This window comes from Bos indicus x Bos taurus, chromosome 12 (genome assembly GCF_003369695.1).
Source record: "Bos indicus x Bos taurus breed Angus x Brahman F1 hybrid chromosome 12, Bos_hybrid_MaternalHap_v2.0, whole genome shotgun sequence".
NCBI classification, from domain to species: Eukaryota; Metazoa; Chordata; class Mammalia; order Artiodactyla; family Bovidae; genus Bos; species Bos indicus x Bos taurus.
In genome coordinates, this window is record NC_040087.1 from 20,874,413 (window position 1) to 20,890,214 (window position 15,802).

The 15,802-nt window shown below is 43.2% G+C and overlaps 1 protein-coding gene across 2 annotated transcripts in view; it reads left to right on the forward strand.

Moving 5' to 3' along the window:
* Positions 1-15,802, forward strand: part of WDFY2 (WD repeat and FYVE domain containing 2) — a 187,137-nt gene that overhangs the window by 62,252 nt on the left and 109,083 nt on the right. For both annotated transcript variants that reach the window (XM_027557317.1, XM_027557316.1), the window contains exon 2: positions 10,307-10,374. In XM_027557317.1, coding sequence (XP_027413118.1) covers positions 10,307-10,374 — 68 coding nt within the window. The remainder of the gene's footprint in view (positions 1-10,306; positions 10,375-15,802) is intronic.

Consider the following 15,802-nt stretch of genomic DNA (forward strand, 5'->3'; position numbering starts at 1 on the left):
GGAATCACCCATTGAAGAATGGCAGCACCATTCACACAGCCCCCCACCTCCAGACAGCCCCCGGGGCCAGGTGCTTCTACAGCATTTCCCGGCATGCTGTGTGTGCTCAGTCCGTGTCTGTGCAACCCCATGAACTACAGCCCGCCAGGCTCCTCTGTCCATGGGATTTCCCAGGCAAGAACACTGGAGTGAGTTGCCATGCCCTTCTCCAGGGGATCTTCCCCACCCAGTGTTTCTGATCTCCTCTCTAGTCCAAGGCCTCCTCCTATTTTGCTTGTTGTTCTGACCACATCCTCCAGTGTGGTTACTTTAGGGTAACCAGGCTTCTCCAGGCTTCTCCGGAGCAAACAAAAATATTCGGAGTTTGTGGCCGGCTGCTCACCCTCCATCAGCTTCCCAGCATCCTCAAAGTAAAATCAGACTCTTGAGGGTGGCAGAGCTCTCGAAAGCTTCATCCACCGCCTCCTGCCCCAGCTCTGTCACCGGAGTAAGATGCTCCCGGGTGCTCCTGGACCAGTGCGGGCTTCTCCCTGCCGTGGATCTAGTGCACAGCTGGCATTTGTTTGTTTTTGTGCGTTTCATGTACTAGTCCCTTTTGTTGTTGTTGTTCAGTAGCTAAGTCGTGTCTGACTCTTTGCGACCCCGTGGACTGTAGCACACCAGACTCCTCTGTCCCCCACCATCCCCTGGAGTTTGCTCAAATTCATGTCCATCTCACCCTCTGCCACCGCCTTCTCCTTTTGCCTTCAGTCTTTCCCAGCATCAGGGTCTTTTCCAATGAGTCAGCCCTTCGTATCAGATGGCTAAAGTATTGAAGCACCAGCTTCAGCAACAGTCCTTCCAGTGAATTATTCAGGGTTGATCTCCTTTAGGACTGACTGGTTTGACCTCCTTGCTGTCCATGGGCTTCTCAAGAGTCTTCTCCAGCACCATAGTTTGAAAGTATCAATTCTTTAGCACTTAGCCTTGTTTTTGGACTAACTCTCACATCTGTACAGGTTTTTAATAAAATGATTGTTGAATGAATTAATGATCAAAAAGTCAATGGACTTCCCTGGTGGTCCAGTGGTTAAAATTCCTCCTGCCAGTGCAGGGGACTCGGATTCCATCCCGGGTCTAGGAAGATCCCACATGCTGCGAAGCAGCTAAGCCCACGCGGCTAGAGCCTGTTCTTTGCAACAAGCGAAGCCCCCAGTTGCAACAATTAGAGAAAGCCCACTCATGGCAATGAAGACTCAGCATCACCAAAACTAAAAAAAAAAAAAAAAGAGGTCATTGATTGAATGTGTAAGTGCACTCGTGGGGCAGTGGGGCAGAATTCCTAATTTCAAAGATTTTAATAGTTTTAGAAAACGCAAGTTGTTCCCATCCCGGCAGTTCATTGTCCCCACCAGGATAAGTGGACTTAAAGATGGCTAGAATGTAGAACAGAGGGTATATTCCTGGATAGGATGTGGAAGGGTGGACCTGGTGTGGTGCCTGGCTGTATATCTCTGTATAAACATGCACACACACACAGACACGTGGGCAGATACACAGTTCAGCAACCGTGTCCAACTCAACTCCACTGGCAGCATCTGAGTATTAGCACTGGTCAAAACAAGAAAGTCAAACAGAAACCTGCGAAAATCTCATAAAGGAAGCAACCCCCCTGCCCCCCACACACACTTGATTGTACCCCTCTGTGTGATCATAATGGCTGCTGAGCTGAGGGCTGGCTGTGAGGAGTACACATCTGTCCTGGCTGAGGTTGTAGCTCAGACAGGCGCTGGATTCCGTTCTTTGGAATAACTTGGAGTGGGGGGAATGGGAGGCAGCCTGGGAATACCATTCCCTTTCTTATTTCTTTGGAGTATCAGTGGATGCTGGCACTGAGAAGGGAAGGATTTCTAGTCCCTTCCCATCATCTCAGCACAGTGTACAGATTTTTCGGTGTCAGCCCAACTCAGTTGCTGCCCTTCTGCCTGAGTTCTGTGCAGGTATAAATAGAGACTTCCTGACTAGGACAGGTGACCAGAGGGAGGAATTTTTGACCGGTCTTTCTTGTATGTCACAAATGATGAGCACCAGTTGGGGACCTCACATGGGGCTTGGCCCTGGGGCAGATGCTAAGTAAGATAAAATGTAGTTTCTTCTGACTGTATTTAGAGCTCAGTCATGGAGCCAACCAGCTCTGATCATAGGGGAGTTTTTGATAAATGCACAATTTATCTAACATCTATTTTAACCTTAAATTTTTTTTTTTAGGTCTGAGGAATAGTATTTCAGGACCATATTTTAAAGTAATTTTTACTTGTTGAAATGTGGTCAGCTATGTCCAAGGTGTTTTCAAAATAGCCCAGCTGTTCAACTGACTGAGCCCCACTGGGGGGGCCTCATCTTGCTAGTTTTGAGATGAGCACTGCTTCTCCCCGATGTGTTTCTGCCTACCGCTGAGAACTTGGGGGAGAAGAGGCCAGGGGAGAAGAAAACAGGACGTGGCAAAGTGGCCTGGGCCGTGCTGTGTTGGTTTTCTTCTTCACCCCAGGACTTTGCGTGGGCGACGAATGCAGTTTCTCTGCATTTCAGCAGGTCATGCATTTTTCTTCTCCAGGACACTGACCTCTACTGGTTTAACTCTGACTCTTAATCAACAGCTGTTATTTCTTAAAGATTTTTTTTTTTCAAAGAAAAAAGTTTTTTGTGTTGCTTTCAAAATATAATTTGCGAAAAAATGAACACTTGACTTACAGGCTTTGTATAGTGGAATTTACATTTATCTAAGAAATTTTGAGCCTTCCAAATTGTGCTTTTGACCTCTGGGATGCAGTGTCTTTTTTTCCTTTTTAAACTGCTGTTACAACTCTGAATATAAGAGAACAGGTGTTTTTATAGCATTTTATTTTTAGATTGTAAAATTTATCAGTTATCAGATACATGTTCATGTAAGGAAGCGAACATGTTAATATTTAGTGAAGACAACACAGAATTTAAAATAACTGCATCCGCGCACTAGTTACGGATAAATCACTTAAGCTGTGTTGGGCTTATACTTTTGTCTCTGAAGGATGGTTTCTGTTTCATAGGGCTTAAATGTATATGCAAAGTGTTTGAGGGGCTGTTATTTCTGTAGAAATGTTTGTTACTGTTATTCAAATTAAAGCTAATATTATCCTGCTACCTTTTTGACTTGTACAGCTATTTTAAAAAACCTTTAACCAAGTCTGTGCTAATTGTGTTGATTTGATGTGTACCTTTTTTAACCAGGATTTTTAGGAACACTGTTACTTTAAAAACAAAAATGTGTGTGTTTATATATTTTAAAAATAATTTGTGCTTCTGAAAGACCGTTGGTTCAGCTAACATTAGAAGAGTGTAACGACCTTTGTGCTCATAGTGTAGCTGCTGCTGTGGACTTCAATATTCACAACCTGAAAGTTGAGAGTTCTGTTTTATTTGGTGGTATTTTTAGGACTTCACGCCAGGAGACAGCATCTCAAGTAACCCTAAGAGAACAGCTCCAAGGAGGCAGGGGAGCAACCAGCTTATACAGAAATTTTACAATAAAGGCAGATAGTCTGAACATCAGATGATGATTGTTAATGAAAGAAAGCCAGATATCCCAGGTTAACAAAGTTAGCACTTTTCTACGTATGGGAACATGCAAGAGTCTGGGCTCACTGAAATCATTCCTTTGATCTTGGCTATCGGGAGTCAGTATCCTGTGTCTTCACATCCTGAGCTTCCTCAGGGCTCACCGTGGGGCATGGCTACAGTCTGATGCCTGATAGATGGCAGGTATTTTTTCCTTCCTGAGTTCCCTCAGGGCTCACCAGCTCACCATCAGCAGTGGCAGCAGTTGCTAATGGCTGTGGCATCCTTGTTTACTGATTTAGCAGGAAGTTAGTGACTGTGCCAAAGCCTTTGACTGTGTGGATCCCAACAAACTGTGGAAAATTCTTCAAGAGATGGGAATACCAGACCACCTGACCTGCCTCTTGAGAAATCTGTATGCAGGTCAGACAGCAACAGTTAGAGCTGGACATGGAACAACAGACGGGTTCCAAATAGGGAAAGGAGTACGTCAAGGCTGTATATTGTCACCCTGCCTGTTTAACTTCTATGCAGAGTACATCATGAGAAATGCCAGCCTGGATGAAGCACAAGCTGGAATCAAGATTGCCGGGAGAAATATCAGTAACCTCAAATATGCAGATGACACCACCCTTATGGCAGAAAGTGAAGAGGAACTAAAGAGCCTCTTGATGAAAGTGAAAGAGGAGAGTGAAAAAGTTGGCTTAAAGCTCAACATTCAGAAAACTAAGATCATGGCATCTGGTCCCACCACTTCATGGGAAATAGATGGGGCGACAATGGAAACAGTGTCAGACTTTATTTTTCTGGGCTCCAAAATCACTGCAGATGGTGATTGCAGCTATGAAATAAAAAGACCACTTGCTCCTTGAAAGAAAAGTTATGACCAACCTAGACAGCATATTAAAAAGCAGAAACATTACTTTGCCAACAAAGGTCCGTCTAATCAAACCTATGGTTTTTCCAGTAGTCATGTATGGATGTGAGAGTTGGACTATAAAGAAAGCTGAGCGCCAAAGAATTGATGCTTTTAAACTGTGGTGTTGGAGAAGACTCTTGAGAGTCCCTTGGACTACAAGAAGCTCCAACCAGTCCATCCTAAAGGAAATCAGTCTTGAATATTCATTGCAAGGACTGATACTGAAGCTGAAGCTCCAGTACTTTGGCCACCTGATATGAAGAACTGACTCATTTGAAAAGACCCTGATTCTGGGAAAGACTGATGGTGAGAGAAGGGGATGACAGAGGATGAGCTGGTTGGATGGCATCACCGACTCAATGTACCTAAGTTTGAGTAAACTCTGGGAGTTGGTGATGGACAGGGAGGTCTGGCACGCTGTAGTCCATGGGGTTGCAAAGAGTTCTTGACACGACTGAGCAACTGAACTGAACTGATTCCATTTCTCAGGCTTCCCAGGTGGCACTATCGGTAAAGAACCTGCCTGCCAGTGAAGGAGGCGTAAGAGACATGGGTTTGATCCCTGAGTTGGGAAGATCCCCTGGAGGAGGAAATGGCAACCTACTCCAGTATTCTTGGCTGGAGAATCCCACGGCAGAGGAACCTGGAGGACTACAGCTCATTGGGTCTCAAAGAGTCAGACGCAACTGAAGCGACTTAGCACCTAGCACCACCACCATTCCCATTTCTCAGTGCCTTTATCTGTAACTCACATGTAAGAAGCTGCTCCATGTGTAATCGAAACTCAGATGATCTGTAGTAACTTTAAACTCAGTATACTGAAGTGAAACTCGCCTTGTTTTCCTGCCTTCCTCTCCCCCGCCGCCCGCCCTTTGTTAGGGAGCAGCTCTGCACAGCCTAGTGGTGTCTGAAGGTGGATGCCTGGTTCACCCTGGGGCTCTGTGTAGCCCATGACATTAGTGAGAGCGTTTTTCTCAGGTTGAGACTTGAACCTCAGTCTTCCAACTGAGATCACTCACCTGGTGTAAGGAGATAATGAAGCTCAGGTCCTTGATGTCTCATTGCAGAAAGAATTCAGTGGGAGACGAAGTGATAGGTAAGAAGTGGATTTATGTAGAGAGAAACACACTCTACGGACAGAGTGTGGGCCATCTCAGAAGGCAAGAGCAGCCTCAAAATGTGGTCTGGTTAGCTTTTATGGGCTGAGTGATTTCATCGACTAATGAACGGGAGGGTTATTTCAACTATTTTTGGAGAAGGGGTGAAGATTTCCAGGAATGGGGCCACTGCTTTTTGGTTTTTGAGATTGGGCTCGAAACTGTCATGATGCTTATGGGTGTGTTATTCAGCGGGCTGATGTGTTACAATGAGCATGCTATACTGAAGACCTAGGTCTAGTGGAAGTCAACTCTTCCCCAAATCTAGTCAGTTTCTGTCATGTCCTCAGGGTATGTCATTCTGTTCAGGGTTATGACCTACCCCCTTCCTTCCTGTTTCATTAATAATCATACCCACCTCTTGAGATTCCCTTGGGCAGCAAGATCAAACCAGTCAATCCTAAAGGAAATTAGTCCTGAATATTAACTAGAAGAGCAACTAAAGAGCCTCTTGATGAAAGTGAAAGAGGAGAGTGAAAAAGTTGACTTAAAACTCAACATTCAGAAAACTAAGATCATAGTATCTGGTCCCATCACTTCATGGCAAATAGATGGGGCAACAGTGAGAGACTTTATTTTGGGGGGCTCCAAAATCACTGCACATGGTGACTGCAGCCATGAAATTAAAAGACGCTTACTCCTTGGAAGAAAAGCTATGACCAAACTAGACAGCATATTAAAAAGCAGAGACATTACTTTGCCAACAAAGGTCAAAGGTCAAAGCTAGAGGTTGCAAAGAGTCTCGACGCACATGACTGAGTAACTGAACTAAACTGATTCACTGGAAGGACTGATGCTGAAGCTGAAGCTCCAATACTTTGGCCACCTGATGCAAAGAGCTGACTCATTGGAAAAGACCCTGATGCTGGGATAGGTTGAGAGCAAGAGAAGGGGACGACAGAGAATGAGATGGTTGGATGGCATCACCGATTCAATGGACATGAGTTTGAGCAAACTCTGGGAGATAGAGAAGGACAGGGAAGCCTGGTGTGCTGCAGTCCATGGGGTCACAGAGTCAGCCACGACTGAGTGACTGAACAACCAGGAAATGTCTCAGGATAACCAGCCTGTTGGGGATCTGGATGCCAGATTCTTTTATAGAACCAAGAGAAAAGTGGTGAGGAACCAACGTCAAGAGGCAGAATGGAGAGGGAGAGTCAGTAAGGAAGTAGAGTAAAAAGGGCCATTGGTTTTTCAAAACATCTCTGAGAATGGCCAGCCTTTCTAAGGGGTGTGTTAATCTCTTCTTTTCACAGGTGGACAGGGTCAGATTATCTCCCTGTGAGCTGATCAAAGGCACTTTAGTTAAACACTTAGGCAGAGGGGCAGGGTCCTCTGAGGCAGGCTGTTGCCTATAATAACAACAGCAATGAAAAGCAAGTGAAAGGAACAGTTCCAACTGGTTCTTTGGTTCCAATTGGCCATCCAGTTGTTTCTTCTCTGCAACATAACCCCCGGACAGCCAGGGAACTCCCTCATACTTATTTTCTAATGAGGGAATGAAATTGTGATTGAGCAGGACTCTATGGGGCCTTCCCAGGACAGAACCCTGCCCTGTATCCTCTGCTTTAGTTCCTCTCTGAAATACTTCGATAATAGTATCTGATACATACCTACCGAGTTTTTTTTTTTTAATAGATGTGAAAACTCCCACCAAATGGAAGATGTTACCTGCTTGATGGCCATGAGCTCATAACCCACATAACCACTTTCTATACATAATGGTTTGCATCTACTAACCCCAAACTCCCAGTCCACCCCTCCCTCACTTCCCCTCTGCCTTGGCAAACACATGTCTAGAAACGGAATGTTTTTAAATATTATAATGTGGTAACTGAAAGTCACAATCCCCCTCCTTTATAGAGATTGCTGTTGTTACTTGTTGAACGGTGCAGTTGTCTGTTTAGTGACTTTTCCAAGCTCTTTCTGCAAAGACTGTATTTCTTGTTGTATGTGATCATTGAAGTTTCTGTTCTTCTGAGGTCAACCAGTGATTTCATTAAGGAGAAAAAGGTCTTCCTTCCCTTAAAATTCTTTTGGCAAACACTGCCCTGGAAAGCCCTTCAGACCTAGAGAACTGAGAGAAAGGCCAGTTTCTTCTCTACTCCCTCAGTGAACCACTCGGCAAATCAAAACACACATCCCCCAGATTTGAAGGGCAGGGTTCCAGCACCCTGGTACCTGCAAGCCACTCTGTGAACACGAGCCACAGTCCCCACAGCTACCTGCTATGTGAATGGGACATGCATGATGGCAGCTGCAAGTAAGATGTGACATTTACTGCCACAAACCTGCTTCTTCATCTGGCATTCCCATGGATGCGGCAAGTGTCTAACTAGACTTTAGAATTCTGAAACAGTGATTCTGACAGTTCTTCCCAGCTCCATAATTGATTTGGTACAGGGACTGATTCTTGGAACTTCCTGTTCTATCATTTTCCATGATGGCACTCATGGAGATAATAGTCTCCATATTAAAATGTATTGGTGTATATTATGAAAAGAATTTAAGTGAAGGCTGATTAGGTGTATAAATAATGTACTTATTGAATTATTTCTTAGGAATTATTTTCCATTACACCTGTCCATCTCACAGATTGGCTGGTTGACCGAAAAGATGGAATTCTACAAGTGTATGTAGTGGTGTCCTGATACATCACTACATCGACTCTCGTGGCCACACAGAGAAAGGGCACGTCCTTGTTGTGTCTGTACTTAGTCCTTTCCTCCTACTGGGCGACCCACTGATTAACTGGGGAAGAAATCCAATACAGTTTAAAACTTAGTCTAAGGTAGTGACTTAAACAGTCTATTTAGATATTGTCCAGTTCTCTCTGAGATAAAAATGCTCAGTGTCCGCTTTTTACCCTGGGATGGTGTGAGGGTATGGGGTGAGAGTTGTGGGGTATAGGATCTCCTGGCAGCCATGGGGCACTGTTCATTTCCCTTGGTTTGACGTTGGCTACTCCCTCTGGTCTCTGGGGCAGGGTCCCTTTACCTCCTTGTTGTGTTGGCCTTGTGGGTGGGTGCTGGTGTAACCTGTGGTAGGGCCTTTCTGGTTGATAAGAACCTAACAGTATCCCCTGACAGCATCATTTTCTGTTTGACTCCTCCTCTCTGAGCTCTCGGGATGTCTTGTTGTTCAGTCACTCAGTCGTGTCCAGCTCTCTGTGACCCTATAGATTGCAGCATGCCAGGCTTCCCGGTCCTTCACAATCTCTTGGAGTTTGCTCAGACTCATGTCCATTGAGTTGATGATGCCATCCAACCATCTCGTCCTCTGTCCTGGACGTCTACCACGTGTCCATCTGGTGTGGACCCTCATCCCCCACCTTGTTGCAGGATTACCCTGTTCCCTGGTGGGTTCCACAGTCAGTCCTCTAGTTTAGTAATCTGAGTCTCAAGAGTTTTATCATTGCTTGGAAAAACCCTCTTTGAGACAATGGCCTAGCTTGTAAGACTGAATTTACCAGTAAGCCTTCTTTGTGTGTCAGGTGTTGGATATTGCTTCATTATCTCTTCCTGTGTTCTTCCCTAGTAAATCCCAGTTACTGCCCAGGGAGGTGAATGCTTCCAGCAGACTAGGGCAAAGGCCATATACTCCCAGAGCAAAACAACTACAAGAATAATTTTCGAACACTGTCACATGTGGGTATATAAATACATATGAGGATAAAATTTAATTATCCTTAAATATTTAATTATAAAACAGTCATGTAGTTCTAAATATATGCAGCCTTAAATTTAAGGAATATAGTATCTTTAGAAAAGCGTAAGTGGTGTGTATGTGCACATATATATAATGTGCATGTGTATATGTATATATATAGTTAGGATCTATATATTCATGTGTTGTATAGAGATATGTTATAAACAAACATGTTATACATATTTATATGTGATATATATTATTTAATTATAGCAATATGACTATGTCATGTACACACACGGAGTTGCCCCTTGAACAGTTGGAAGCATTGATTCTCCGTGCAGGTTAGAATCTGCATATAAGGCTTCCCTGGTGTCTCAGTAAAGAATCCACCTGCCAGTGCAGGAGACACAGGTTCGATCCCTGATTTGGGACGATCCCACGTGCCTTGGAGCAGCTAAGCCCTGTGCACCCTAACTATTGCGTGTGCCGTAGAGCCCGGGAACCACAACTTCTGAAGCCAACGTGCCCTAGAGCCCATGCTCCACAACAAGAGAAGCCACCACAGTGAGAAGCCCGCACACTGCAATGAAGAGTGGCCCCCAGGCGCTGCAACTGGAGAAAAGCCTGCACAGCCACCACAGTGAGAAGCCCGCGCACTGCAATGAAGAGTAGCCCCCACGCACTGCAACTGGAGAAAAGCCCGCATAGCAACAAAGACCCAGCACAGCCATAGATAAATAGATCAAATTATGTTAAAAAAATAAAATCTGCACACGACTGTATAGTTGGCTTTCTGTATCTGTGGTTCCACATCTGCAGAGTCAACCATTCATGGCTGTGTAGTACTGTAGTGCATTTTTGGTGGAAAACAATCCACTTTTAAGTAGGCCTGTATAGTTCAAATCTGTATTGTTGAGGGTCCACTGTATGTATATTTAAGACCTTCTGTCAACTTTCCCATGACCAAAAATAGTGTGATTTAACACACCCATTTCTTTTGTTGCAGGACTGTACGTGTGTGGTTAAAGAGAGACAGTGGACAGTACTGGCCAAGCATATACCATGTGATGCCTTGTAAGTATCTGGATCTCTGTCTTTAAGAATCAAATGTGCACCCCAACTCCCCTTCCTTCCCAGATTGCCTGCTCTATGTTCTCTTGAGTAGAGATGCATGAGGGTTGGGATTATCATTATAATGGAAAGGACCGTATTATATCATTTTAGCTCTCTGTGTAAAATGAGAAAATTGTTTTGAAACTGACTGTATATACACGGTTTCTGAGTAAGATTAATGGAAGGACTTCAATACCTTGGCTCCCTGATTACAGTTGTCTCCCTCTCATTTCCAACTTTTTGTTTAACTTTTTTGTAAAGTAGTTCCTTAGACAATTCAAAATTTTGTCCAGTGATTACATTTGTGAAGTAAACTTGTTCTTACATTATTGTTCTATTATTTGTTCAAGTTCAGGACATTCAGCGTTGAACATTCAGCTCTCAAAAGGATTTGCTGTGGATTGAAATGTTCTAATTAGAAGTCTGTCTCATTTCCCCAAAAGCTCCTATGAGAAATATGTCCTTGCACTGATAAATAGTGAATCTTTCAAATATACTTTTTAAAAAAGATGACTAATTCTTAGATTTTCGAACTGGCAGAAGTTCCCCTGCGGGGAGAGAGCTGCTGCCCGCGCCCCACAACCCCCTCCCCAGATAGGAAATTTCTTTATAGGCTATGGTTTTATCAAAATTAATGAAGTTTGGGTATCTTATTCCATATTTATTTTAGTGTAATTATTTGAATTCATTGTCAGTCATATTACTAAACATTTCTCTTTCTCCCCTTCCTGCAAACCTTAATTGAAATTGTCATACTAGAAAAATGTCCTGGGCTTGTCATCTGGGTCTCTGTACCCTCTGGCTTCCTGCAATGTGCACCTCTTTCCTTGATACCAGTATCCCCGTTTGAGTAGTACATGCCACGACATACAAGCCAGAAAAATTCATGCTGCACTATGGATGTGCTAAAGCTTACGCCTCTGGCAAAAGAAGACTGTAATAACTTAAGCAACAATTTTGCGTGTTTATGAACAAATACGTTATTAAGGATGTAATAGATTTCTGTGATTTCAGATTTATCTTTGAGGTTTGCATTTCTTTAGAATTGTAGTGAATAGATGATAACCGTGTAGTTGAACCAAGTATCCCACTCTACATTATCAAAAAATAAACTTATAATTCAGTATAGTAAGTCCCCTACATGCAAATGAGTTCCATCCTGAGAGCGCGTTCTCTTAAGTCCAGCAAAGTTAGCCTAGGTACCCAACGAACACAATCGGCTACATAGTACTGTACTGTAATAGGTTTATAATACTTTTCACACAAATAATACATAAAAAGCAAACAAACACAAAAAATAAACATTTAATCTTACAGTACAGTGCCTTGAAAAGTATAACAGTATAGTACGACCGCTGGCATGGGGGGGCACGTTTGCATCTTTGAAAACTTGCAACTTGAAGGTTTCGTATGTAGGGAACTTACTATGGTTAGATTCTCACCTTACTGGTTCTGCCTCCAGCAGATGCCAGTGCACAGCAAAGACCCAAGGTGAACTTTCTTCTTAAGTCTTGGCAGTGATGGGGCCTTAGGTAAATGGAAAAGGAAAGGAATTCTATGATTGATTTTTTCCCCCCTTATTTTTAAGTGGTATAACCAGTCTTACCTACGGCCTTTTGCATCACACTTGACATAATCTCCAGCAGGATGAGCTGGGGAAATTCTGTAGTCCAGCAAATTGAAGTTGACCCCAGAGTCATGTAATTTCCATGTGACTATGAAGACAGGAGAGGCCAATGTGGGCAGAGTGACGAGGGCTTGGGGATGGCGCTTAAGGAATCTCATTGAGATGGGTGTTGACAGGAACCTCATGAAGATGCGGGATCCTAAACAGTTGCTTACCAACCACCCCCACTCTCCAATACACACATCCATAAACATCTGATGTCACTCTTTAATGTTCTCTTTACTCAAATATCACGGAGGATACAGAGAAGCCTCGGTTGCATGTTTGTGCTTTAGTAAGCTGTATCCGTGAGTGACTAAAGAAAGCTGCTATAGCTCTTGCACCCGATATAGGCGCTCAGTAAAGAAGTACTTACTGCAGACTTGAATCTGCTAACAAAGATGAGTTTCCCTGAGAGTGTTATCATACATTTTCCTAAGTGACCGAACGTGACCTTTGAGAATGACCCTCTAATTATTTTGCCTGTGACCGTCTACGAAAGGGAGTAAAGAAGGGATTACTTTGCTATCAACTTGTGGTCTGTGGACCGGCAGCATCAAGGTCACCTGAGAACTTACTAGAAATACAAATACTGGGCTCCATCTGAGACCTACTGAATGAGAATCTGCATTTTAAAAGATCCCGAGGTGATTTGAATGCCTTTTATATTTTGAGGTTGCCTTTTGGCATTTTCTCCAACATGCAGGTAATGGTTTTTCCAGTAGTCATGTGCAGATTGAGAGTTGGACCATAAAGAAGGCTGGACACCACAGAATTCATGCTTTCTAATCGTGATGCTGGAGAAGACTCTTGAGAGTCCTTTGGACAGCAAGGAGATCAAACCAATCAATCCCAAAGGAAATCAACCCTGAATATTCATTGGAAGGACTGATGCTGAAGCTGAAGAATACTTTGGCCATCTGATGCAAAGAGCCAACTCACTGGAAAAGACCCTGATGCTGGGAAAGATTGAGGGCAGGAGAAGAAGGGGGTGACAGTGGATGAGATGGTTAACTAGCATCATTGACTCAATGGTCACTGACTGAGTTTGAACAACCTCCAGGAGATAGTGAAGGACAGGAGAGCCTGGCGTGTTGCAGTCCATGGGGTCACAAAGAGTTGGACACAACTTAGTGACTGAACAACCAACATGCTGATCTATTTACATATGTTTATATGAACACATGTGAAGGCTCATGCCTGTACAGTGTTGATTTGTAAATACATAGATATAAGTACACATTCTAGTTGGTCAAATATTTACTGTGCACTGACTATACACAGGCCATCAAGCTGGATGCCAGAAGATGCAGGTGAATGGCGGGTGAATGGTCAGGATAATTTCCATAATCTTTCATTGTTGGACGATCCCATCTATCATGGAGGGTGAAAAGAACAGAAGCCTGTGTTCTTCACAGTTGATTGGAAATTGGCTTCTATATTAGGGATCATATGCATTCAGATAACATAGGAACTGATCTCTGAGCAAGATCTTTTCTTTACCTTAAGAGAAGCAGAATCTTATTGCATAAGGAAATAGGCTACATTTTCATGTCATTTAGAATGTATTCATTTATGAATTTCCACTTTTTTTTTTTTGGCAATCCTTTCTATTGGAAATTGTTTTGTTAAGAGGTTACTCAATATTGTCCTTAAATAAGGGGTATGTGGTATTGATTACAAAGGGGCTTCCCTGGTGGCTCAGATGGTAAAGCGTCTGTTTGCAATGCAGGAGACCTGGGTTTGATCCCTGGGTTGGGAAGATTCCCTAGAGAAGGAAATGGCAACCCGCTCTTGTACTCTTGCCCGGAAAATCCCATGGACGGAGGAGCATGGTAGGCTATAGTCCATGGGGTCGCAAAGAGTCAGACACGACTAAGCGACTTTAATTCACTCACTAAGTGGAAAACTACAGTTTACTAGAGGCTATAATATGGACACCACAAGGAAATAGATTGGGAAACAGTGGAAACAGTGTCAGACTTTATTTTTTTGGGCTCCAAAATCACTGCAGAGGATGACTGCAGCCATAAAATTAAAAGACGCTTACTCCTTGGAAGGAAAGTTATGACCAACCTAGATAGCATATTCAAAAGCAGAGACGTTACTTTGCCGACAAAGGTTCGTCTAGTCAAGGCTACGGTTTTTCCAGTGGTCATGTATGGATGTGAGAGTTGGACTGTGAAGAAGGCTGAGCGCCGAAGAATTGATGCTTTTGAAGTGTGGTGTTGGAGAAGACTCTTGAGAGTCCCTTGGACTGCAAGGAGATCCAACCAGTCCATTCTGAAGGAGATCAGCCCTGGGATTTCTTTGGAAGGAATGATGCTAAAGCTGAAACTCCAGTACTTTGGCCACCTCATGAGAAGAGTTGACTCATTGGAAAAGACTCTGATGCTGGGAGGGATTGGGGGCAGGAGGAGAAGGTGACGGCAGAGGACGAGATGGCTGGATGGCATCACTGACTCGATGGACGTGAGTCTGGGTGAACTCCGGGAGTTGGTGATGGACAGGGAGGCCTGGCGTGCTGTGATTCATGGGGTCGCAAAGAGTCGGACACCACTGAGCAACTGAACTGAACTGAACAAGACAGATATGACCATATTGTGTGTTTATAGTCGTACAAGAAAAGTAGTATTCCAAATCCAGAAGAAAACAGAGATAATATCTTGTATGTGCAATATATGATTTATTTGCTTACTTTGTCCATTAAAATACCTTTAAAAAAAGTTGAACTCATAAAAACAGAGAGTAGAAAAGTGGTTGCTAGGGGCAGAGAGGTGGCAAATGTAAGTTCAGTTATAGGATGTGTGGAATCTGGGGATCTAGTGTATAACATGGTGACCTACAGTTGATAATATGTATTGTAAGATTGAAATTTGATGAGAGAGTACAACTTAAATGTCCTTACCAAAAAAAAAATAGAAAGAAATATGTGAAGTGAATTAAAAATGCATTAATTTCGCATATATATGGAATTTAGAAAGATGGTAACAATAACCCTGTGTACGAGACAGCAAAAGAGACACTGATGTATAGATCAGTCTTATGGACTCTGTGGGAGAGGGAGAGGGTGGGGAGATTTGGGAGAATGGCATTGAAACATGTATAATATCATGTATGAAACGAGTCGCCAGTCCAGGTTCGATGCACGATACTGGATGCTTAGGGCTGGTGCACTGGGATGACCCAGAGGGAGGGTATGGGAGGGAGGAGGGAGGAGGGTTCAGGATGGGGAACACAGGTATACCTGTGGTGGATTCATTTCGATATTTGGCAAAACTAATACAATATTGTAAAGTTTAAAAATAAAATAAAATTTTAAAAAATGCGTTAATTTGATGGCAGGAATCCTTTCACAACATATATCAACTCATCACTTTGTAAGCTTCAAATACCTTATAATTTTATTTGAAAATTATACCTTAATAAAGTTGGAAAAAATAAAGTCACAGAACCTGAAATATCAAACACTGAAAAGAAAAAAAAGCCCTTTTAATATGGTGTTTGTCACATTCTGAGTAGGATAGTAACATTTTATAGCATTGAGAAGCATTTGGAGTTGATTGCAGGGAAGGGAGCAGAAGACATTAGATGAGCAAGAAAGAATACTGAGGGCCAAGTTTGAGGGCAAGGAGTGAGCCTGAAAGGCGGAGTGTGATACGACTGCATGAACTTCAGAGAGTGGCAGGTGAGAGAAAGATGAGGAGCAGACGCACCGTAATC